The sequence below is a fragment of the Acinonyx jubatus genome, chromosome B3 (assembly GCF_027475565.1).
Source record: "Acinonyx jubatus isolate Ajub_Pintada_27869175 chromosome B3, VMU_Ajub_asm_v1.0, whole genome shotgun sequence".
NCBI lineage: Eukaryota > Metazoa > Chordata > Mammalia > Carnivora > Felidae > Acinonyx > Acinonyx jubatus.
The window spans coordinates 118,542,602-118,566,344 of NC_069386.1; the positions used below are offsets into that span (position 1 = coordinate 118,542,602).

Genomic DNA, 23,743 nt, shown 5'->3' on the forward strand with positions numbered 1-23,743 from the left:
GGACCACAATCCCAGGAGCCGTGAATTTGGGGCAGGGACACAGCCCCCAAAGTACAACGGGATCAAGACCGCAGGGGACAAGGCCTTAGAGAAGCTCTTAGGATTGGTTGAGCATGGACAAAGCGAGAAAGAAAGACTTAGTGACCAAAGTCAGGAGTTCAATCCGGGAAAACTCCAGAAGGAGCAAGATACATCTCCATACACACATACATACCACACAGACCCTTCGACCTGCAAATTTTAGCTTCAGATAGACTTTTTCACCAATGGCACGGTGATTTCAATAGAGGAACATGTTTTTGGGGAGCTGCTAGGTGGTTCCTCACTCATTGCAGATGGTTGCTTCAGGTGGACGTCAACGCCACAGTGGAATTCTGCATTGCTCTGGGATCTGGGACCTCGAAACAGAACTGTGGGATTGTTCTTTCCCCGCCCTCTCCCATCCCTAAATCATTAACAAGAGGCCCTCTGTCTGTAAAGGGTTTCCGGGCGAGCTTAACCTGATAACAGAATTAGCCTCGTCTTCTTAGGCCATTTGCCAGACAGTTTCTCTCATTCTCCACTGATGTGGCGGGTGAGATCAGATTTTCAAAAATGATGATGTTCTTCATGGAGAGTGAATGTACAGACCAACACACTTCCACGTACAAGGGCTCACCCCAAGTGATTTTGGCCCACAGTTACACTTTCTGCCCATCTGAGCCACTGCCACTGCCTCTGTGTGTGTCTGAGAGCAAACTACTTCACGAGAAGGAAAGGAAGGAACACCAATAACAGTTGAGTCTTCTCCCTCCGATGGCAGAGGCAGTGCAGTTTACCGGTGTCCAGGGGACTCACACTAAGCAGTGTGCTCGAGATTCCCTGCCCCGGGCTCCCGTTCCCTCTAGTTAGTGGACATGAACAGGGAATTAAGAAAAGAGTGATTAAGGATATTCATCCAGTCAGACTTCCACCTTAGAAAAGGCTTTTTACTGTTCTAGAAACAATCTTCCAGAAGATGGAAATGATCCAAGATTCCCCAAAAATATTTATTTATACAAAGATTTTGAGAGTAATATTTGTATTTGTCTTTATACCTCAGTCTATGTGTCTGGGGCCAAGTCGTGTGGCGCATTTGCTGCTTCCCCGCATGCCTCACCCGTTCTAGCACCTGCTTCCAGGAACACCAGATGAACACAGGGTCTTGGGGGATAGAGGGGAACCCATAATGCCCCAAGACTGCACAGACCATAATCCAGATACGTGCACCCTGACCTGGACGGTGTCTAGCCGGATGTCCAAGGGGAAATACGGTCGAGGAAGAAGGCGAGAGGAGGGGCCCAGAGGGCGGGCAGGAGAGCGTTCATCCCACCCTCCGCTTCTGAGTTCGGCGTGTCCATACGGCCCAATCCAGTTGATGGCCCGGGAACGACATTACCTGGATTTTCTCCCTGTAATGACCCTCGGTGCTGACTGATGTTGAGAGTGCCATTTGCAAAAAGCAGATTCATCCTTAATCCCAGGGAGTATGAGCTACAAATCTGGGACACTGTCTAGGTAACCTGCCTGAAGGAAAATGCTTGCCTTGTCTAAAGTGATCCAGGTTCCCTAGAGCAGATGTGGGGCAGCGATGAGCCAATCTGACCTCAGAAGCGTCTTCCAGCCTGGCCCTGTCCTGGCCATTCTCTGCCCTTCCTCCTCCCTAGGGTTTCCCAGATCCATTGCCACACCATGTGTCAGGTGCCGACTCGCCATCCCTCTTCCTCCGTCCCCACCACGTCTGTCTAGGTCACAGAAAATCTGTGTATTCTGAAGAGTTGGGCCTTCCCCTAACCAAACCCACACTTTCTTTACCACAGTGATTCTCAGAGCCAGCAAGAAGGAGAAATGTCCCAGAAGGGAACATCCGTCTCAGCCATTTGCCTGGAGCTGAAGGTTGCGGGCTCCAGGCCTCTAGGTGAGGAGTGTTGCTTTTGTGTGTCCCGAGGAGCAGGCAGTCAGGCAGTGGCGGTTTTCTTTCTCTCTCTCTGTCGCAGGCGGGCTCTCAGCTACACTTACAGGACTTGACCACCATGTTAGAGAGCTGTTCCACCTTGGGGGTCCTCCCGACATAGTACAGGATGGTCAGGGGCTCCAAGTCCTGGGGCACACAGCAAGGTGAGGCAGAGGCTTCGGGATTCAGGGTGTTGTACAGTCCCAGCACCTGGGGAGGACACATCATTTAGAGGTTGGCAAGCCAGGCCCCGGGCCGAGAGCCCTCCGCAAGTTCTGGGGGCCGCTCCAGAGGCGGGGCGAGTGGTAGACTGGCCAGCCAGGCTATTTCGGTTTGGGGGAACGTCTGTACCGGTTCGAGCCTTATCAGGTTAAGCTTGTAACAATTATCGGGCGACTTTCACGGGATAATGAGATTTTCTCTGCTGTTAAGAAACGCTCCTGTATCGGTGTTCCTAGCTGCGACTGGCCACTTTGGTGAGAAGTGATCTCACTAAACGCTGCTTTGGGCCATTCAGTAAGCACCAGAGCGTGGGGCCCCAGACCGGATGCAGTAATCAGGAGCTATCGGGAAACACGTTCCACAAATTACTGCCCTGGCTCTGATTCCCCTTGAGGGAAAGAAAGGCCAGCGGCTAGTTTCTCCCTTTCTCGTCCCATTGTTGCATATTAGCTTCTTCTGTGTGCTTTGCATTATCTTTCAAAGTAACTTTTCTGCGTCCAAGAGGCTGGAATTATCAGAGTGTTTGAACGGACGGTAGAAGCCTCTTTCCCCCAACACTCCCCGCTAGCTGTGTGCAGACATCTTTGACATACAGGGTGGGGCGTGACCGTGAGTTTCCAGAATGGGGCAGGAGCCTTAGGACAAATTTGAAAGTCTGGTGGAAACCGTGGAAGACATTTTAAAGGGCATAATGTGACGAAGTAGAGTCGGGCCAGGGTGCCAAGATCAGAACCTTCACAAAGGGATTTTACTCGCCCTGGGTCATCATTCGCTCATTCCACATTCGGTCCCTCACGCACTCAGTCGACCCAGTGGCCGGGCGGCTCCGCCCCAGCGCCCCGCCTGGCATGAGCCCCGCCCCGTACCGTGCTGTGGGTGGTGTCCGCACTGCGGAGGTAGGGGCAGGGGCCTGAGCAGAAGTTGGCATAGTAGCCCTTAGGTTCGTGGACCCACTTCCAGCCCAGATCTTGTCGGAAGTCAATGTAGAGAGGGCGCACACAGCAGTTCTCCTCCAAATTGCTACAACGAGAAACATTTAGAGACAATCAACCTAAAGGAAACCGCCCATATAAAAGAACTTCACCAACGGCCCTCATGTTTGTGCCCGGAGCCCTTCCAGGTCATCCTAAGAGGTGGTCCTACTCGATGGAATTGCAGGTTCGAGCGCACTGCGCGGTATATACCATAAAGGCATTTTCTTGGTCCCAGGGACACAACAGGCAGACACAGATGATGCACGAGGAAGAGAAAAAAGGCCAAAGGGGACCTGCCCCCTTTTTCATGAGGGGTGAAAGCAGAGCCTTAAATTGCGTCGCATGGAGCCAAGCACTGAATGCTCTTAGCCAGCTCAGTTTTCTTGAGGTCGGTTTCACTGTTCCCTTCCTACTGTGCACCCAACCAGACGTGAACTCTAAGCTCATGCCGCTCCCGTACAACCTGAGACTGCTCAGACTAAACCCAGGGGCCATCAAATAAAAATGAAGGGTATCCTTCCGTTAGACTCATGATTCACCCCAAGTGCGATTATCAGGCCATCTCAATTCTGTTCCCTGCAGAAATCCATTTGGCGGTAACCCTTGCCAAGTGGGCATCTAGCCTGTTCTCCAATGTCTGCTGAGACTCAAAACTTACCACTTCCAAAATCTGGCTTCTTGTGGGTTCCGAGGGTGAACCATGGCAGCCACTCTTGGTTATCTATTCAGTAGCCATCCCTACCTCCCTTCTCCCTTGCCACCTCCCATCACAGGAGTCGAGAGCACCATTTTCCTGGCCTCTCTTGCAGGTAGGGGTGGTCATGTGACCCCGCAATGACCAATCAGACATAAGGAGAAGTATGCAGAGGGTAAGGGCAAATGCTGGCAAAAACATTTTGATTCTTTATAACAGTCACGGATGACGGGAGAGGAGAGCTTCTGGCTCTGCCTCTTCCCCCTTCTTTCTTGTCTTGAGCCTGGACAAGATACCTGGAGCTTTAGCACTCACTGCAACCATAAACAAGAAGATGAAAAGCAAACCAACATAGTAATCGTGGTGGCCTGCAGAGAGAGAAAGCCCGTATTCCTGATGGCATAATTAGGCAGCCAGCCCAGCCCTGAGCCTGCTGCTGTGGGCCTATTGTGAACAAGAAATCCTTTGCGGTTTCGGCCACTGTTACTTGCAGCCAAGAGCATCCATTCCTAACTGATTAAAGAGCCACACAGAACAAATCTACACGCCAGCCTTCAGACAGTCGGCGCAACGTCACTGCTTCTGTTACACCTTCAAGCTCAACAGCCTGAGTTCACTCAGCTGTTCCTCGTAAGACGTGGTCGTAGATCTGAAAAATTTCCTAATTCATTCTCCCCCAGCTCCATTCAGGCATCCCCCTCTCCAGCCAAACTGACCCATGCGTGCTCCTTCCTTCCTCCGCCCATATCCCTACAGGTCCAAGCCTCACTCACCCACGGAGGCTCAAATTCCACACCCTTCCGAAGCCTTTCCTGCATCCACAACTTCTTGCTCCAAATTCTTCAGGCACTCGATCTTTCAGACCTTCTCATGGATGTGGGCATTTTCTACCTTTCAGTAATTGCTGTGTGTGCTTTATCATCCCCTCCCTTATGAATGAAGAGCTAAACTAGATCAGAGGAGAGGCTCTTTCTTTTCCTCTCTTCCCAGTGGCTACGTAGTCCTTCTCAGTGAGTTCATTAATTTCTCCAGCTCAAATTCCCCCGGAATTTGTAGGGAGGCTGCCCTACTCCCCTCACCCAGGAGCATCCTTAAGCGGCTCATAGGGAACGGAGCACTTCTTGCATGGGAAATTCTCCACTCCTCTCCACCATGCACAAACACCCCCTACAAGTCCTTTAAAACACGAAAACTGTGGGGAGGCTTCGGCCGGGTATCTCCGATCCAAACTGTCTGAACAACACTCTCCTCATTTCCTTCACCTGGGCCCTCACAGAGCTGGGCTGTGGAGAAACAGTAGGGCTCCCAGAAAAACAAGAGCACCTCTGTAAGAGGGTTTGTGAATCGCATCCAGGACCCCCGGGTTAGCACCGCTTAAGCCTAGGGACTGAGCCACAGCAGGTGCACCGTAAACGTCTCAGGCGTTCCGGGTCGTGAGAGGGCCCCAGCTCACCGGAAGCAGTAGTTGGTGTCCAGGGCCCGCTTCTTCCTCTGCCCGCCCTGGCCCGGGTTGTCCAGCCGGTGCGGGGGAATCATCATGAGGATGAGGTGAGGGTTGTGGTGGTCCTTCTGCTTCTTGAGGCGCCCGAGATCCCCACGGCCATGATCATCCTCACTGTCCACACCTGCAGAAGGGAAACCGGATGACAGTCTCCTGTCTAAGGAAGGCAGAGTGGAGGCTGTGTTCTCACCCCATCCCATCTCCACCCCGGAGGAGGGGCAGTGCAATCTGTGCGGAAGGTGTTGGGAGAAGCACGGCTTCATGCTAACATCCAGCTGCAGGAAGGGGAGGACCGGGCGGAGGGGCTGGTCGCGCAGGAACTCTCGAGACACCCGTGGTCGGATCCCCTGATGACTCCTGTGTGTAAATCTTTCAGAATGCAGACAGCCCTTCCAAGAGGCTTCCTGGTATCTCAGGGACCCATGAAGCTTCCATAGAGAATCCCAGACACATTGCTTTGTGCTGTCGGTGTAGATTCTGAGACTTAGAATCTTGGGGTGTGAGTTTCCTCTTATCATCTGAATCGGTCAAGACAGGACAGAAGTCCTACCCATAAGGTAAGGTGTCTCCATTGAAGGTAGCTTTAACGGGAGCCAGAGGAATGAGACTGAATCATCGTTAAACTTGCACGTGCACTAGTCGTTTCACAGAGTGCTCACTATCACACTCAGGTGAGATAATGAAGTATATGACACACAGATTAGCAAATAAACTCTCAGGCTGGGGGGACCTGCTATTTCATCTAAAAAGGAGAAGACTGAGGACTGAATTAGTCTCAACTAAAAGGAGATCCATTTTGTGACAGGCAGCTGCCAGCTGTTCATCTCCACCAAGGACAGGAACACGAGGAGCTTAATTTACACAGTGACGGAAGGGACCCTGGACCCCACAAAGGGGCACTAGGACCATAAGAAGAATGGGAGGCCTGGATCTAAAATTCCCTTTTCTCCACATTGAGAAACCACCTCACACCGGTCAGAGTGGCTAAAATTAATGGCTCAGGAAACAACAGATGCTGGCGAGGATGTGCAGAAGCGGGAACCCTCTTGCACTGTTGGTGGGAATGCAAACTGGTTGCAGCCGCTCTGGAAAACAGGGTGGAGGTTCCTCAAAAAATTAAAAATGGAACTACCCCAAGACCCAGCAATAGCACTACTAGGAATTTATCCAAAGGACACAGGAGTGCTGATCCATAGGGACACATGGACCCCAGTGTTTATAGCAGCACTTTCAACAATAGCCAAAGTTATGGAAGGACCCAAATGTCCATCACGTGATGAATGGATAAAGAAGATGTGGTATATCTGTACAATGGAATACTACTTGGCAACGAGAAAGAATGAAATCCTGCCATTTGCAACAACGTGGACGGAACTGGAGGGTATTGTGCTAAGTGAAGTAAGTCAATCAGAGAAAGACAGAGATCGAATCTTTTCACTCATATGTGGAACTTCAGAAACTTAACAGAAGACCATAGGGGAAGGGAAGGGGAAAAGTAGTTTCAAACAGGGAGGGAGGAAAACCACAAGAGACTCTTAAATACAGAGAACAAACTGAAGGTGGATAGGGGGATGGGGGAGAGGGGAAAATGGGTGATGGGCTTTGAGGAGGGTGCTTGTTGGGATGGGCACTGGGTTGTTGTATGTAAGCGATGAATCATGGGAATCTACTCCCGAAGCAAGAGCACCTTATGCACTGTACGTTAGCTAACTTAACGATAAATTATAAAAAAAAAAATTTTTTTAGTAAAAAATAAAATTCCCTTTTCTGCGGCACATGGGCGGCTCAGTTGGTTACAAGTCCAACTCTTGTTTCAGAAGCTCAGGTCATGATCTCCCGGTCATGAGATCCAACCCTGCATCAGACTCCATGCAGAGCACGGAGCCTGCTTGGGATTCTCTCTGTCCCCTCTCTCTCTGTCCGCCCCCCCCCCTACCTCAAAATAAACTGTAAAAAATAAAAAATAATAAAAGTAGGCTCTGAAATAGAGCCCATGAAGGGTAAAAGCCCAGGGCTGGGAGCCAAGAGAGGCCTGCACCTTTTCCCAGACAAGACTCTGATCTCAGGCTCTGGCTTGGTTGGTTTGACCTTGAGGAACCACCTGGCTTCAGGCAAGCCTCAATTATCCAAAATGGGACTATGAAAGGAAAAGAGAACTTCGCTGACATCCAGAGATTGTCCACAGATTGCACGCCTTAGAAACATATTGGAAGACCACAGAAGACTCTTAACTATTTCTCTATCTCAATACAAACACCCTGAGCCCCAAAGCGATCATTCACACCCAGATGACTCCTGGGTGGGAATCAGGGTGCCTCTGTAACATCTGGAAAGTTCAGTAGTCAGATCACCACAGTTCATTTCTTTTAGGGAAGGGAAAGACAACAGCGATTTGTTGAGTGTTTGCGGTCCTGGGTTTTACATTTGCTATCTCGTTTAATTTGTGTGATAACCCTATGAAAGAAGCATTCTCAGCTCCATTTTACTGGCTGAACTCAGAGAGGCGGACCCGTTGGCGTCCATGACTATACCCCTCTTCCCAATGTAATACCGTCTTCCAGATGTTAACATCTTCTATCTATAAACTGAAAGTCACGCCCGTTGTCTTTGGGGCAAAGCAGAATTACTCAAGTACAAAACAGTTGGCCATCTCTGTGAGGGAGCTTGGTTGCTTCTCTTGGGGCCTGGTAGGCGTCTCCTGTTCTATCCTATCTCATCAACTGCCCCCACCCCCACTATACACATCCATTTTGTTACCTTTGAATTTGATTTCCATCACCTCATGAATGTTTTCCAAGATGTCTCCATTGGGCTGAAAGGTGTGACACGGACAGTGAATGCTGATTTCCAGACCTAAGTTGGACTCTGCAAAATAAGACACGGAGTCGGTGAGAAAATTCTTTATGTGATGCGGAAGTGTGCCCATCACCGTGCCTGTGGGCCAGGGCTCTGCTCCCATAGGCAGTCACGGGAGCTGAGTAATCCCGAGGGTCACCGAGGACAGAAAGTGCTGCGAAAGCTACAGTGGACCTCCACACATGCGTTGCCGCACTGCACGTGTTTCTGTTATGTCATGAACAACCAAATAAAGGCATAAAGGGAAATTAATGGGAAGGAGAATTTTCAAGGTCATCTATTTTCAAAGGATGGTAGTGGGAAAAACTGTCACCCACCTCCTTGGGGGGAAAAGAATGAGGACATAAGAGGAAGAAAAACAGCCATCACACCCCCTAGGTGTTTGTTGGAAGAGGGGATATTCGAGCCAACCTACTGAGGAAAGATAAAGTAAGAGGCAGGGGGACTAGGAGAGGCCAGGGAAAGAGGCTCGCTAAAGAACTTTAGAGCAGAGAGGCAGTGATTCAAAAGGCCACAAAGTCCACCAGATGGGAGGAAGATGGGACAGTCTGGGCCATAGGATTAAGTCAGGAAGCAACGCTAGAGGCAAGGTCACCTGCACACAAGCAGCGGTATCAGTCTAGGTAGAAGACGCCAGCCTTTCTACCAGGGCCATGATTGTGGGTGTAAATGGACTGGCAGATTCCAGAGGAGATAAGATGAAAATCACAGTTACCCTTGGCCATATTTTCTTGAAGGGATAAGGACATAATTGGGTCAAAGTTACTTGGAAGTTTCTTCTCTGGGAATCCTTGTTCACTTAACAGCGAAGCTGGAGATGTGGATGGCTCGCTGAGGGAAAACGAACAGCTCAGGAAGACAATTGTGAAATCAGAGCACAGGCCACAGAAGATGGCCAATGGCCAAGGCCAACGGCCCAGATGATATGAGCTCAGAGAGAACCAGCAGGAGGAAATCTGGAGGTGCCAGGGTTTGTGGACTGAAACTCGGTGTAAGACTACCAGCTGTAGCCCTTACTCCTATTAGTTGTGAGATCGAGGTGTTTATTAGTTGGGGGATCGAGGTGTTTTGGTTACTAAAATTGGGGAATCAAGGAAATTAGTAAAAGGGGTTGGGTAAAGTGGGGGGGGGGGAAGGAAGAATAAAAAGAGTTCAAAGCATTTGAACTGGATCCAGGAATTCTGTGCAGGGAAACCAGGAAGGATCGGTGTCATATCAGTTCTGCAGGGTAAGACTCAACTAGGGAAGTTCTGTTAACCCGGAGGCAGCAGCAAGCTGTGGTGTAGGAAAGGTCATGAGGAATGGACCCTTCTGCATTCAGGGTCAGCATCTCAGCAAGCTGATTGATCTACTGCATCCCGAGCTGTAGGGGGGCAGCAGTTCTGTGTGAGCATCCAGCCTTGGGACCAACCTGTGGTCTTCCTGATATCTGGTGTCACTAGGGAAAACCCCAGAGCCTAAACCAGCTCAGCACCCTTCTCATGCACAGAATGGCCCAAGTTCAGAGGTTGTGGTCACTGTTAGGCAGGCTTGGATCCCTTTTTCCACAAATTCCAGAACCCAGTCTCATCTGTCCTGCTCCAAGCCAGGGCAGCCTCTAGGACATACTGACTCTTGCTGAGCTTGAAGACTTCTATACCAGAAGGTTAGCTCTGGTGGGGAGGGATGGGACTAACATAACAAGGAAGCTGAGGCCCAGCCAGAGAACAGGGAGTGAACAGAGACGGAGCCGTAGCTGTGTTTTCTTCCTGGTTTAAGGCCATTGAGGGAAGGAGCCAGGGAGGTTGAAATGGGCTACAGAGTGTATTTCCTAGTACTCAGAAGGGGCCAAGGCCAAGAGAGACCCGGAGTGGATGAGTTCTGTGATTCTGTGAATTAGAAAGTCAAGGTGCAGACAGATGTGCTGGGGACAGTTAGGTCTTAGTGTCAGAGATGGTGGCCTGGCTTGGCCAACAGGCTCTGTCTGTGTAGAAAACTCACCGTGATGATAACAATTACCAACATTTGTTGGGCATTCTATGTCAAACGCTGCTTTAAGACTTTACATGCATTAATTCATTCAATGTTTAAAATAATCCTACAGGGGTGCCTGGGTGGCTCAGTGGGTTGAGCGTCCGACTTCGGCTCAGGTCACGATCTCGCAGTCCGTGAGTTCGAGCCCCGCGTCAGGCTCTGGGCTGACAGCTCAGAGCCTGGAGCCTGCTTCCGATTCTGTGTCTCCCTCTCTCTCTGCCCCTCCCCCATTCATGCTCTGTCTCTCTCTGTCTTAAAAATAAATAAATGCTAAAAAAAAAAAAAAAAAATTTAAAAAAAAAGAACTTCAAAATAATCCTACAAAGTAGAGACTACTACTACCCCCCATTACATAGATGAGGACCCTGAGGCTTAGAGAAATTAAATGGCTTGCCCAAGATGCCCAAGCAGTAAGCAGTAGAGCCAAGATTCAATCACCTGATGCTGGAACCATCCTAATTGTTTGAGACAAGGAGGGATAAAAAGTGGGGCAATAGAGACTACCAAAGGAAGATGCCTGTGCTCTTCCAGCATCTGCGCCCCCCCCCCAGCCCCCATCCTAAGCAATGAGGCTGGCTGTGCTCCCCGACAGGGCCGCTGGGGGATGCCTGACTCTGCACCTGGAGAAACTGCAGACCTTGTAGAGCAATAAATAGCCCAAGGGTCTGAGGACCCAGGCCCCTAACTCTGGATAGGGCTCCAGCCGGCTCCGGGACCTAGAAGGCAGCCTGGGAACCTAGCACACGGTAGGCTCTCGGATGTTTGCTGAATGAATACAAGACCCTATATGTGACTTGGCTTCCTCATCAGTCCACACCACCAGTTGTTCCATTTGGAGTCCATCTGCTGCCTCGTTTGGGGCCACGAACTCTGAAAAGACTCCTGAGCTCTGCATAAGTAAAGGTCTGTGTGTGATTCCCCTGTACGAGGGGCGGGAAGCATCTGCCTAAGTGGGAACTGAAGGTTCCAATGAAGGACTAAACTCAGAATTGGCAGCAGTGGGGATGGTGGGTGGGGGACCCACAGGTTTTATTACGAAATTATCTTTTTGATGTCTCAAGGAGGATGGAAATCATTCTCCGCGCAAACTTCTCATTGAGCTCTGCAGCTGGGAAAATAAGAACTCCTTCAAGTGCCCAGGGCTTCAAAGAAATCCAGGTGGAGCTGATCAAAATCAGACAAGGAAGCTAAGAGATTAATTTCCCCGGCCTCTCCTTTCTGCAGCCATGTCAGGCTCTAGGTGGAGTGCCGTCTGAGTCAGAATTCCCAACTGTGCTGCCCACGGCAGATCCCTGTCCCGTGGGTGCTCCTAGGCTTCTGGCTTTGTGCTCAGTAGGGGAGATAGGATGGAGCTCCCAGGCACCCCTGGGGGTGAGGCAGGACCTCCAGCCCGCAATCAGCCAGCTCAGCCATCAGGTGATGCCCCTTCGATGAGGACCTATAAATTCAGACGCCTACAGAGCCCAGGCAGGTGACATAAGTGAGCGGAGCTAGCCAGCGTATCATGCTTAATGGGCACTGCCGGCCTCACTCTGGGGGGTAACGGTGGGGACCCGGAGGGCCTACAGGGGTGTGAAGAATGTGTGTCCCACCTCAAGAGGTGGCCACTACTCTCCCATGGATCGTTACCAGGAAATCTTCCCACTTTTCTAGAAAATCCAGAAGTCCAGATTTTATGTGAAATCTCCTGACTTTAAAACAAAACAAAACAAAACTGCGGGCCATTATTTAATTTACAACATTACGTAGGCCGAGCCTTAGTGCGTTAACCCCTGGTTTCCCAAAACATCAAGGACAGGGAAGGACCCACCAGCTCCAGGGACTCTGGACATCAGGATGTGGATGGACTGTGCCTCTGTGGCAGTGATGATGGAAGAAAACTCTTGGCAAGAGGGGGAGAAGGAACAGACGAGCCCGCCGTAGGCACCTGCTCCCCACTGACCATCATCCAGACAGTACCACCAGGTAAAGAAGGGGAGAAACAGCACAGCGTGATGTTACAAGGCACCACAACTGCCAGTCAGGACACTCTGGTTCTGATCCAGGCTGGATAACCCTGGTCAAGTCACTTAACCTCTCTGGGCCCCAGTGTCCTCGTCTGACCTAATAAAAGCTTACTCTTGTGTAACAGGTTGAAAGCCATGAGGTTCTCTCAAATACATTGTATCCTTAACACAGCCCCGTGAGGCATGCAGGGAAGGGACCAGTACCTGATTTTCCAGGTGAGGGAACACAGCAAGTGGGTGAGAAATTTGGGATGGGTGAAGTTTGATACGGCGATGGGACAGCTCTCCTTGGATGACTACCACGCTTTTCGAGCTTAGTTGGCCCCAGCAGAACCTGCCCCCGTATCTGCTCTTCTCGCCGCCTTCCCCGTGTCAGTAAGTGTTAGCCACCCGGGGGGTTCCGCCCACGGCCACCACCCTAGCCAAAGCCCCTTTTGCCCTCATCCGGGCTGCTGCAGGGGCCCCTACATGGTCGTTTTGTTTATTATTTTTGAGAGAGAGTAAGTGCGGAGGGGAGGGGCAGAGAGAGGGAGACAGAGGATCTGAAGCAGGCTCTGCGCTGAGAGCAGCGAGCCCGATGCGGGGCTCAAACTCACGAACCGAACCGTGAGATCACGACCTGAGCCGAAGTCAGCCGCTTAACTGACCGAGCCACCCAGGCACCCCCCAAACTGGTTTTCCTACTCCTTCCTTTGACTTCATGGCAACCAGAGGGACCTTTTAAAGATGGAAAAGGTATAAAATCACCTCAGTCCACATCCCAGCCCTGCTTGGAATACTCCAGGGCTTCTCACCACACGTGGAATGAGTCCTAAAACCTGACCATGGCCTCACAGGTCCCAAATTAAATGGCTCCGGCGACCTCTGGCCCCCCCAGCTCACTCCGTTCCAGCCACATCGGTCCATGTGCTGCCAGAACAAACCAAGCCTGCTCCTGCTCGGGGGCCTGAGCCCCACTACCTCCTTCGCCCAGCATATCCCTATTGAAACCTTTTCATCACTCAGGCCTCGGTGCACACACTCCTTGTCACAGAGACCCTCCCTGAGCATCTCATGTCAGACTGCACCCTGTCATCACCACAGTGCCCTCTATGTTTCATCCTACTCATCACTGAGATTCCTATTCATCGATATGTTGCCTTGTGTAGTGTGTGTCTCTCCCACCAGGAAAGAAGCCCGATGGGATAGGGACCTCACCGGCCTTGTTCCCGGCTGCATCCGCAGTAAGCCACACTTAATTTTCTTCGTATCGGTTGCGTGAACAGATGAAGAACACAGCGAATCGATGGCAGAGCTAGTGTTTGAACCCAGATCTGCGACTCTTCTGGTTTTGTCCTCTTCCTTCTGTTTCGGAAATGACCAAGGGACCTGAGGGATCCTTCCCAAATGCTCAGGCTAAGAGTCAACCTACCTCTTCGCAAGAGCCATTCCCGCACGGTGTCAGTGACGTCGAAAGACAGCCATTCGGCAGTGCCCCGTGTGGGCAGATTTTTGCCACCGATATAGCGCTGTTTGGCGATGTGCTCATCGGGCCGGAGTATCTGGAGGGCGGAGAAAGGAGTAAACGGCCCAGGCCGGGACAAGGACGGCAGCACATGTCACAATGCAGAGGGGCACGTGAGGGGAGTAACAGGAAACTGAAAATTCCTGAAAGCTCCTTCAAACGCTTAGCTAATGCTTAATCCTCTCAGGGACAGACGCACGTACAGAAAGCAAGACTCCAAGAAGGTAGGATTCACACCCAGGCCTTCTGAACGGTGCACAGAGCAGAGGCCTGCAGGGGCAGGGGAGCCGGCTTTCCCCATCTGTCCCTGTCTGTGTGGCTTCTGTTCTGGGAGGGGCTCACCTGGAAGAGCTCGATCCTCTGCTCACTGCGCTTAGAGCTGGGGTTGGGCACCCGCAAGACCCGGAATTCCGCTCGGAACAGGTTGGTTCCATTTTTCTCCACTGAGGACACGTTGAAGCGGAAGACCTTGGAGGTGATCCCTTTGGGGCAGACGGCCAGCTCATCTAGGAGATCAAGCAAGCAGGAGAGGTGCCGTAAGTGTGTGAGTGAGACCCCGCAGGAGCAGTGTGCGGCCCACAGACACCCGCCAGGCGGCCAGGGTCCCACCCATGACCTCCCTAGAGGCGTGAGGCCCCAGGCCTGAAGGCGGAGATGGGAGGAAGATCTTGGTGAAGGCCCCAGTCAGGAGCAAGGAGCCCCGGGAGTCCCGGGACCGGCACTAATGACTGGCCAGTCAAAGGCAATCGCCACTCCTCCCACGGCCTCGACATCCCAACTGTGGCAGGCTCTCCAGCCTGCTTTGCTACTCTTTTAGAAAACACACGTCCTCAAAAGATCTCAGCAAACCCCCTGGCGGTTTAACCATCTCACAGCTACCTGCCCCATGCATGTGTTCGTTCCTTTGGGCGTTCATTCATGTATTACTCGTGCACTGAGCACATACTATGTGCCAAGCGCAGCGCTGACACTGGGAAGCAAAACTGAACAGATGTGCCCCTGCCTTCAAGGAGAGTCATGTCGGGGGGTGCAGAGGGAGGATCTTAATACAAGGGCCCACATAACGGGATGAGCGGAAAAGTGTTGAGGGCCTTTGGAGAAGCCCAGGAGTTGGGAGGGACCAGAGTAGGGAGACAGCAGGGAGCACCCGATGGAAGAGGTACCATGTGATCTGGGTCCTGCAGGAGGAAAGGGTTTGAGGATGGAGAGGAAGGGATTTTCCATGGAAGGACTGCTGGAAACGAAGCAGGGACAGGAGGAGATGCGAGTAAGAGGAAGCAGCCAGGGGAGGGCCCGCGAGACAAGGTCAGCACAGCAGGCTGGGGAGGCTGAAGTATCAGCCCGAGAGGCTGGATTTTATCGCGTTAGCAGTAGGGAGCCATGGAAGGTGTTAGAAGAGCAGTGCAGTGACTTAATTAACACTGTGTTTTAGACCCAATGAGGCAGCATCGGTATGGCAAAGAGCCCACATCTCAAGTCTGACAGACCCACAGATGTTTCTTCAGAGCTGGGCCATCCCCACTGACTCCTTTCTAAGGATTTCTGACTTTGACAGCACGTGCTCTGCCAGCCTTTGTCACCGTGCTGGCCTCTCCGTCCCTGTCCAGAGGACACGAGGCAGCAGATGCTCTTTCCCCACACCTCGGAGCCAGATGAAGAGAAGAGAAAGATCCTGTCTCTTCTCCTGCATGCTTTACAACCTCAAGGTCGGAGCAGCATTAACACCCAGAGAAAAACTTTCTACCCAAACGGTAATAATAGCCAGAACTTGAAATTCAAGCTCATAGACCCAGATTCCACACATAATGGACATGGCTGGAATGAGCTCATAATCACCCCGAGGGGTGGTGTAGGAAGTCACGGACAAGGCGGGAAGGATCAGAGGCTTGGAAACAAGCAAATGCGCTACTGATCTTGAGGAAAGGATGAGCGAGTGTTTCTGGAAATTGCCATCTGGTGGGCCTGACACTGGTTCTTAGAAAATTAATGGAACAGATGTTAGGAAAACAAATGTGTGAATGCCGGCTAATGAAGCCCTGCTTAATAACTGGCTTCGAAAGAACAAATATTGCCAACTATTCCCTAAATCATTGCAGATAGAACCAGAAAGAGGCACCAGCGTGAGCAGTTTAATTTTTAAGTTTGCCCGTTTGAAACCCTCTGGACCTGGGTAGGTTCCTCAGACTGGCCACCCTCTCAAGTACTCGCACGCTTGGTTCCTGAAGGACCTGTCATCAGTGTGGCTTCAGTTATAATAGCACCTCCAGCAGCTGCTGAAAGGGGGCATAAAGCGTATGTCCACACGACGTGCACACTGCTGTGGAAAAGAAGATGGAACAGAAGATGGCGCATGCCAGTGAGGAGAGTCAGAGGGGGGTCAAGACAGTAGGAAGCCAGGACACGCGGGCAGCGATGAGCTAAGAGGGTCTTTAGCACACCCTTGTAACCATCCCTCCTTTGCTTCTTCCAGCCCATCAATCAGATATCTGTTCCCTACGACGGACTCCTCTTGGTGGGAACTTCAAGGAGATTTCGAGAAGGAGGTGGAAGGGTCATTTTTTATCACTGGGATCTACAGGTTTCTAGCAGAGGTAGAACGGATGCTGGGGCGGGGCGGGGGGGGGGGGGGTGGTTCCTTGGTTGACACAAGGAAATTGACCCTATCAGTAAAGCTCAGACAGAATCGTTGGTGATTACAAAAGAACTGCCTAGGAGAGAAAAGAAAACGTAAATATAATCTTGGCAATTAAACCCACTGAAGAATGATGCTGTTTTAAGTAATTTGTGGAATGAGACTGTAAATCAACTGTGATAACACCACCTTACATTGCACAGAGCTCTTATTAACTCATCTGACCCTCGAACAATCCTCGAGGAGGACGAGAAGTCAAATTGACCATGTTACAAATGAGAGCGGCACCTGGGTGGCTCAGTCGGTTGAGCGCCTGACTTCGGTTCGGGTCACGATCTCATGTTCATGAGTTCGAGCCCCACGTCGGGCTCACTGCTGTCGGAGCAGAGCCCGCTTTGGATCCTCCTGTCTCCCTCTCTCTCTCTCTCTCTTTCAAATAAAATTTTTATTTTTTTTATAATTTTTTTTTCAACGTTTATTTATTTTGGGGACAGAGAGAGAGAGAGAGAGAGCATGAACGGGGGAGGGGCAGAGAGAGAGGGAGACACAGAATCGGAAACAGGCTCCAGGCTCTGAGCCATCAGCCCAGAGCCTGACGCGGGGCTCGAACTCACAGACCGCGAGATCGTGACCTGGCTGAAGTCGGACGCCCAACCGACTGCGCCACCCAGGCGCCCCAAAATTTTTAAAATTGCAAATGAGAAAATTGAGTGTCAGGAAATTTAGCGGGTAGCACAGGTGGTATTTGAACCCAGGTCTTTGCACCATACCTCTTTTATTGAAGTGGGGAATCTGGAAGTTGGGGGGCCCAGAGAGATCTAGTGGAGGCACAGTTTCACCAACAAAATGAAGGCTTCCCTGAAGTGGGCCCAGAGTGCCAACTTAGGCCTAAGCAACAGCCAAGCCCCGCTCAGTTCTGTGGGTAAGCCGTGCTTCTGCAGGATGCTGGTATTATTGGGAGCTGGACTAGAGGATCCACCTTTCAAATTACATTATGACCAACTTTTTCCACTGCGCGAGAAATACATATATTGGTGGAGGCCCTTCCCCCCCTTTTTTCCTACGAGGAGAGAAAAATAAGCAAAGAATATTCATGTAGAGTTTTCACACAAAAACGTGGAAACAGCTGACCGTGTTTCGACCATGCCTTTTAAAATGTTTTCAGACACCGGGGCTCCTAGATGTGCCTTTGCTTATATACATCATTTCTGCATGTAAAACCCTGCAGGTTCCAATGACAGCATGCATATTTCAGTGTGGCCAAGCTTCTTCTGGCTACACGTTAGGATCACCTGGAGAACCTTGAAAATACATGATGCCTGGCCCCACTCGCCAGAGATGCTGACATGCTGACTACCTTGGAGTGGGTGGGTCCGGAGTTGTTTTCCGTTTCTTTTCTTTTCTTTTCTTTTTTCTTTTCTTTTTTCTTTTCTTTTCTTTTCTTTTCTTTTCTTTTCTCTTTCTTTCTTTCTTTCTTTTCCTTTTTTCTTTCTTCTTTCTTCTTTCTTTCTTTCTTTCTTTCTTAAAGATCTCCAGATGATTCTGATGTGTAGCCAGAGTTGAGGGCCACAGTTTATAGTGCTCTGCAAAGGGTACCATGGCTTCCAGATGTTCTAGAAGTATGAGAAACCACACTCCAATGATTTCACCATTAAACGGGTTAACCTTTAAACGTATTAGACATGCAGTGGGACCAATGCATCATTTGAAAAATTTTTGAATCAGAAGCCCATCAACATGTTAAGCCCATGTTACAAGTTGGTATATTTCACAAAAAGATCCAGATTTTCTGCTCTTCTGGGTTAACGGCAAGGTCGAGGCAAGCTGGACCCACATTCCTAAATGCAGAAATCAGCAGGGACTGAGCAGCGGGTACCCTCTTTTAACAGGGCGTGGGCGCTTTCAGCTCCCCCCGCCCCATCAGCCTCTTGCACACCCTATTCTCTCCTCGACCCCGAGGCCAAGTGTCCTGTGTGCTCCGTTATGGTGTTGGCTTTTCTTCCAGATCCTTCGTATTAGCTGGGCACTTGTGTTTTCAGCTCCTTAAGGAGAGGTTTTGCCCTGCAGTTCACTGAGTCTTAAGCCTCAGTGAGCTTAAGGATCAATGGGGTGCTTTTCGGAAATACAGATTCCCCAGGACCCCACGCCCAGATTCTGATTCTGTAAGGGTGGGCTTGGGCCTGGGAATCCACATTTTTTACATTTACCTAGCCCTTCTAGGAGAAACACTGACCCAGCGTGCAGAGGGCACTGGCCCTTAACACAAATGAGTTCTTGTGATACAAAATATCTTTTAATTTTCAGAATGAAAAAATCCAAATCCAAAAGTAGCATCCAGGAAAGAAAGGCTAAAATATCAAGTTTTCTCTTTGCTCAGGAACTCCGGGTTTGCCGGCTATCTTAGAGCCACTACTGGATGAAAACAAGGGTCTCCCGCCAGACACAGATAATTACGAGCCAGAAGTTAAAACAACACCTATGCTGGTGATATCTTGATAACAAGGATGACAAAGGAATGGAAAAGCCTGTGTCTTTCCCCACCTCGTGGGGCAGAGACAGCCTCCACAGAGCCAACTCCTGGTGAATTATAAAAGGATTTCCAGAGTCTTGCCTTCACTGCTGAGGCTGTTGAATCATCCCAGATGTATGCATAAAATTGCTTCAGCTGCGAGAGAGCTTAGAGATGATCTCTGACTTTACAGATGAGAAAACTGAGGCTTAGAGAGGTGACCTGACTAATGCCATCTGGTGTGGTTGCTTAACCAGCTTGAGGCTCTTCGTTAGATAAAGAACGCCCTTCCGCTGAATCTGGGAGAACGTCTGTGACGATATCAATCTCCTGGCCATAACGATAGGCGGAGCTAAGAAACAACACACCCAGTGGTCCCTGTGCGGTCTGCCACCAGGGTTACAAAGAGCTCCTACCCGCTCCTGCTTGGTCCGATAGGTGATTTGCTAATGTTGTAAATCAAAGTGCTATTGGAGCCTTGAGGTTAAAGGTGGGGCTTAAAACGTTTATTTTACACACTTGGGTTAGTGCCTAACAGCATGCATTCTGCAGGCAGAACAACGTCTAGGTTAGAGCCCCTGCTCTTTGAGGCACATTACTTAACTGATGCACGTTTCTGTGTCCTCATCTGTAAGGCAGAGAATCGGGGTTCCTCTCTGACAGGGCAGAGCCAGAAGATGGGCCCTCTCCTCTGTGCTCACCGTGGTGCCCTTTCTCCTGCACACCGGAAACGATTCCTTGCCATACTTTGCTCTCCAGGCTCCCCTATGTCCTTAGGCCAGCTCCTGCTGTCACTTCCCTCTAAGTGCCCCTCCACTGGGTACAGGAGCAGGCTGGGAATGATGAAACGTGGAAGCGAATGCGATCTCATCACTTCCCCCCAGAAGCTCTGGCACCCAGACCCTGCTAGGGTCCCGCCACGGACCCAGTGCCACTCTAGGACACAGCCCTCATGAGCTCAGGACGGGCTTCCCTCACCCCAAGCCTCTGAGGATGGCCTTCTGCTTCTTCTCAGCATCTGCCCCGCTGCCTCCTTTATAATTAGTGTGCCTTCTGCGTCTGCCTCTCTGGGGCTGGCTCGGCACCTGACCAGCTGCAGGGCGGGCCCGAGCCGTGTCTGCTCAGCCTCTGTGTCACCTCCAACAGCTGCAGAGAGTCTGGGCCTGCTTCCTGTTTGCACCTGCAAGCCTCCACGGCATCGCCCGTGTCCCACTGTGCCCTGGCCCCTCCACAATATCCCAAATAGTATCTTGCTCCCTGTGCCGGGCTTGCTCCCAGCCTGACCAGGCTCTGTGGCCCGAGGGTCGCCCCTACCTGCTAGGGTTCTGCTGCTGCAGGCCGAGCTGCCCAGCGTCCGTGGGCCCTTGCCCTCGCTCTCCCCAAGACTGCTCGCTACCTGTGTCCTGAGTCTCTGTACAAAATCCACATCCACTGGCACCCATATGCCCTCGCATGCATCTGGCCCATTCATTCTCGGCTCTGGATTCCAGGCTGGATGCGCCCTTGTGACTCAGAATCCCTCCTCCCTGGGACTCCACCTCCTGACCCGGATTGTCAGGTCCGAGCCCTTCTCTCTCACCCTGGGCTCCCTTCAGACCTCTCCTGCAGGCCTCAGTTTTCCACCCTCGTGGCCACTATCTCCGGACTTGGTGGTTGCCCAGGGGGTTGGGGGTTCAGCCATCCAGGAGCTGGTGCCTCTGGGAACCGTGGGCCTCTGGCAGAGGCTGAGCCAGACCCACGGGAGGACCCTGGGCAGGATGCACCAGCCCTGCCTCTTACTCCGGCTTCCGCCCCGCACGGTAGCCACATCCTAAGGCAAGGCGCTCCAGGCGGCCACAGGAAACGGGAGTGGGAACCCCTCGCCAGTAACCACAGGCTCCTGGACCTGGCATGGGCCGGCTCCCAGTAGGGCCTTTTGCACCTTCAGCTGGAGCTGCTCCACCCACCAGCCACCTACTCCTCTTCCTCCTCTGCAGCCAGGTTCCTTTCAACTTCCCAAGTTCCCCCACTGACCCCCCTCACCCCGCCTGCTCCCTCCCACTCCCACTCCCCACTGCCAGGTGGGCCTGGAAGAGGTAGTCCGGGTGGTGAGGACACCTGCTGGTAGGAAAAGCAAACAGAGCTGCTCCCAGGGTCCCTGGCCCAGCGCGGCTCACATTCCTCCTTCTCGGGCTGTCAGTTTCTCAACATCTGCCAAATCTCTCTCTCTTGTATTGAGGTTTTTTAAAGGTCCGTTCAGTAAACACACATGACTTCCACACGTGTACAAACACACACACGCAGACGTCTCACCCAGAAGCCTCCCAGCCTCTCAGCACAGACGGGAGCCTCCTGGGAGGACACACTCCCAGACATATGTCCCCTCTGCACCCACGGCCACACCTCCCACCCACTCTTCCCGTGACACGCAGACACAAAAGGGCGGCCAGCAATCATGTACACGTCCAGAGCCACAACCCTGCTCTCCCCGTGTCCACAGGCCTGGAAGACGCCCATTTTGAGCACATGAATCTGTCTACTGTACAAAGCCAGACTACACATCACCCTGAAGCACTTGTACGTGTGAACGTAGGTGCGTGCCTTTCAACCATGCTCACAGCTCACGTGGGTCATGTGTGTGGCATAGACCGAAGGGCCTAGACAGCAAGAAGCTGGATCTTGCCTGGGCTTCAAAAAGCTTGACAGACATTAATCTAGGGCAAGTGTACCCTTCTTCCCAAGGACTGGAAAAACTAAACCAAAGACGCGTCACAATGAGTGGCGAAAACAAGGGAGAAGACCGAGGTCTCCAGACTCAGGGAGCTATAACGGCTTTCAAGAGACCCGGCCCTGTCCCTCTATGGCATCCGTATGCTCGCAGTCGCCTATCCCATCACATGGGCCAGAGCACAGATGTGAACAGGACGGCACGGTGTAATTCCAAAGTAAAATCAGTCGAGGATGTGATGTGAGTTCAGCAAGCCACTCAACTCCAGGGCGCCTGGCCTCCCAGAAGCCCCCGGCTCTTCCCACAATGGCCCAGTCTCCCTCCCCAGCCACCCACCGGGCCCCAACTGTGCATCACGCCTCCTGAGCCTTGGTGTGGGTGATCCCGGGGCACCCTGCTGTGAGGCCCCCGCTAGGCCCCCCCCCCCCCCGAGGAACTCCCCACTCCTGCTCAGACCCTCTAGAGCAGACACCCCAGCGAGAATGTGGACTTACTGTGCTCCGCCAGCCCCTGGATCATGTCGAATTTATGGATTTCTTTGGCATAGTACTCCGACTCGGTGTTTTCCTGAGTGCAGCTGTCCTCCCTCTCCCCCTGCATCTCCTCCAGCAGCTCCCGGGTGCTGTTGTAAAGGGCCAGGACCTGGTAGGGGACGTGGGTCATCACCGATGGCTCGGGGGGACTGGTGAGCCTGAGCTTGCTCAAGATCTGTCCCCTAATGGCTTCCACCCTCTTCTTCTTGATGTGGCCAAAGTCCAAGGTGGTGCAAGTGGACAGAGAGAGGCTGACCGTGGCAAAGTTCAGCAGGGCCAGGACCACCAGAGCCCTGTGCAAGTGCATCTTCATGCGCAAGCTGGGGAGAGAGGCCAGGGGGGCTGCGAGGCCTGGCGAGGAGGAGACCCCAGCAGTCGTGCAGAAGGAGGGAGGAAAACCAGGCGGCCTCCCTAGATCCCGAAGACTGAGGCTTGGCAAGAAGGTGCATGAACTCACTGCACTGCGAGAGCTTCAGGACTTCCAGGAAGCGCTGGCAACCCTGAGCGCGAAGAAGCCGACTGTGTGCCTTGTAGCTCTGGGTTTCTTCTCCATGTGTCTAAACAGGTTCTGCTGGGCTCTGACTCCCAGCAGGCCAGGTGGAGGGCAAGCAGAGGGCTGGGAGGGGTGGCGAGGCAGCTGGGAGTGGGAAGGGAGCTGGAGTTTTTCCTTAGGTAAAAATAAATAGAGCGGATATCTGATATTGCCAAATGCCGCTTGGCGATGGGGAGAAAGTGGGTATTTTAAAGAAGGAGCAGAAGGACCGTGGCTGGGTCCCAAAATCAAAATCCTTGCCTTGCCCTGAAGGAGGGTAAGAAAAGAGAATGGAAAAGAAAAGGAAAAAAAAAAATTGTTCAAAAAAAAAAAAAAGTCAGATCACCAGTGAGTAGGTGGGGAGAGGCAGGGCTGGGCCGCGCTGGCCCAGCTCAAGGTGGGGGCAGCCCGACACACTTGTCTCTCGGGCACACCATTCATGCTTTCTCTTTTGTTTACACTTCCTCGGGGGCTTTCTAAATGACTTTGTTCACGCTGCCTCTCCTCTTCCTTGGCTGGGAAGTGGGGGTATGTGCAATTGGAAGGCAGGGAGAACAGGCCCCAGGAACAATAATCCACTTGGACGCCCAGGGTCACCAGCACCTCGGCTTGTCTTCTCCCTCGGCCATTGCTTCTGTTCCCTGCTTCTCTTTAAAAAATAAAAAGGCAAAGAAAGAGAAAATAGAAGCCAGTTCACTGCACGCCTGCTCCGGAAAGCTGTTATTCCTTCTTTCTCAGGCTTCTTCCCCTATCTCTCCCCTCGCCTGCTCATTCCCTTGGCCTTGGCTTTCTGCTTCCCTCCCTTCCTCTCCCTGCTGCTTCTCCCTCTCCTTCTCCCTCTCCCTCTCTCCCTCTCCCTCGCTCCCTCTCGCTCCTCTCCCTCTCCCTCTCCCTCTCTCACACACACATGCACACACACTGCTTTCTCTATTTCTCTCTGCTGAAATTTTATACCTCCCTCCCATGACGTCTCTGGCCCGGGTGGGGGAGGGAGGGACCAGCGCACGCAGCCTCTTTTGCAGCACGATTTTAATGTTTTAAACAGGCACAGGAAAAGCCGAGCCCATTTGAAAAATACTTTGCGAGTC

The 23,743-nt window shown here is 51.8% G+C and overlaps 1 protein-coding gene and 1 long non-coding RNA gene across 3 annotated transcripts; one reads left to right on the forward strand and one right to left on the reverse strand.

Moving 5' to 3' along the window:
* Positions 1–947: 947 nt before the first annotated feature.
* TGFB3 (transforming growth factor beta 3) lies at positions 948–23,551 on the reverse strand. Of its 2 annotated transcripts, XM_027066209.2 has the most exons (8): positions 22,581–23,549; positions 22,085–22,232; positions 14,085–14,248; positions 13,650–13,779; positions 8,121–8,228; positions 5,316–5,487; positions 3,061–3,214; positions 948–2,182 (listed from the first exon to the last, which is right to left on the reverse strand). In XM_027066209.2, exons 2-8 carry the CDS (start codon positions 22,188–22,190, stop codon positions 2,024–2,026), a joined length of 993 nt encoding a protein of 330 aa, XP_026922010.1. In that variant the 5' UTR covers positions 22,191–22,232; positions 22,581–23,549; the 3' UTR covers positions 948–2,023. The 2 variants fall into 2 exon arrangements, with proteins under 2 accessions (XP_026922010.1, XP_014927046.2); XM_015071560.3 differs by having other exon boundaries at positions 22,085–23,551.
* On the forward strand, positions 14,242–16,820 carry LOC128316079 (uncharacterized). Its single transcript, XR_008299541.1, has 2 exons — positions 14,242–16,333; positions 16,578–16,820. It is a non-coding gene; the product is annotated as an uncharacterized LOC128316079 (long non-coding RNA).
* Positions 23,552–23,743: the final 192 nt, after the last annotated feature.

Bases quoted from the DNA above. Each gene is read 5' to 3' on its own strand.
- TGFB3 (XM_015071560.3), bottom strand. From the start codon at position 22,436: ATGAAGATGCACTTGCACAGGGCTCTGGTGGTCCTGGCCCTGCTGAAC. The intron at 14,249-22,084 runs GTAAGTCCACAT...TTGATCTCCTAG, and splicing joins CCAGGGGCTGGCGGAGCACA to ATGAGCTGGCCGTCTGCCCC. The intron at 13,780-14,084 runs GTGAGCCCCTCC...TCCGCCCTCCAG, and splicing joins AGAGGATCGAGCTCTTCCAG to ATACTCCGGCCCGATGAGCA.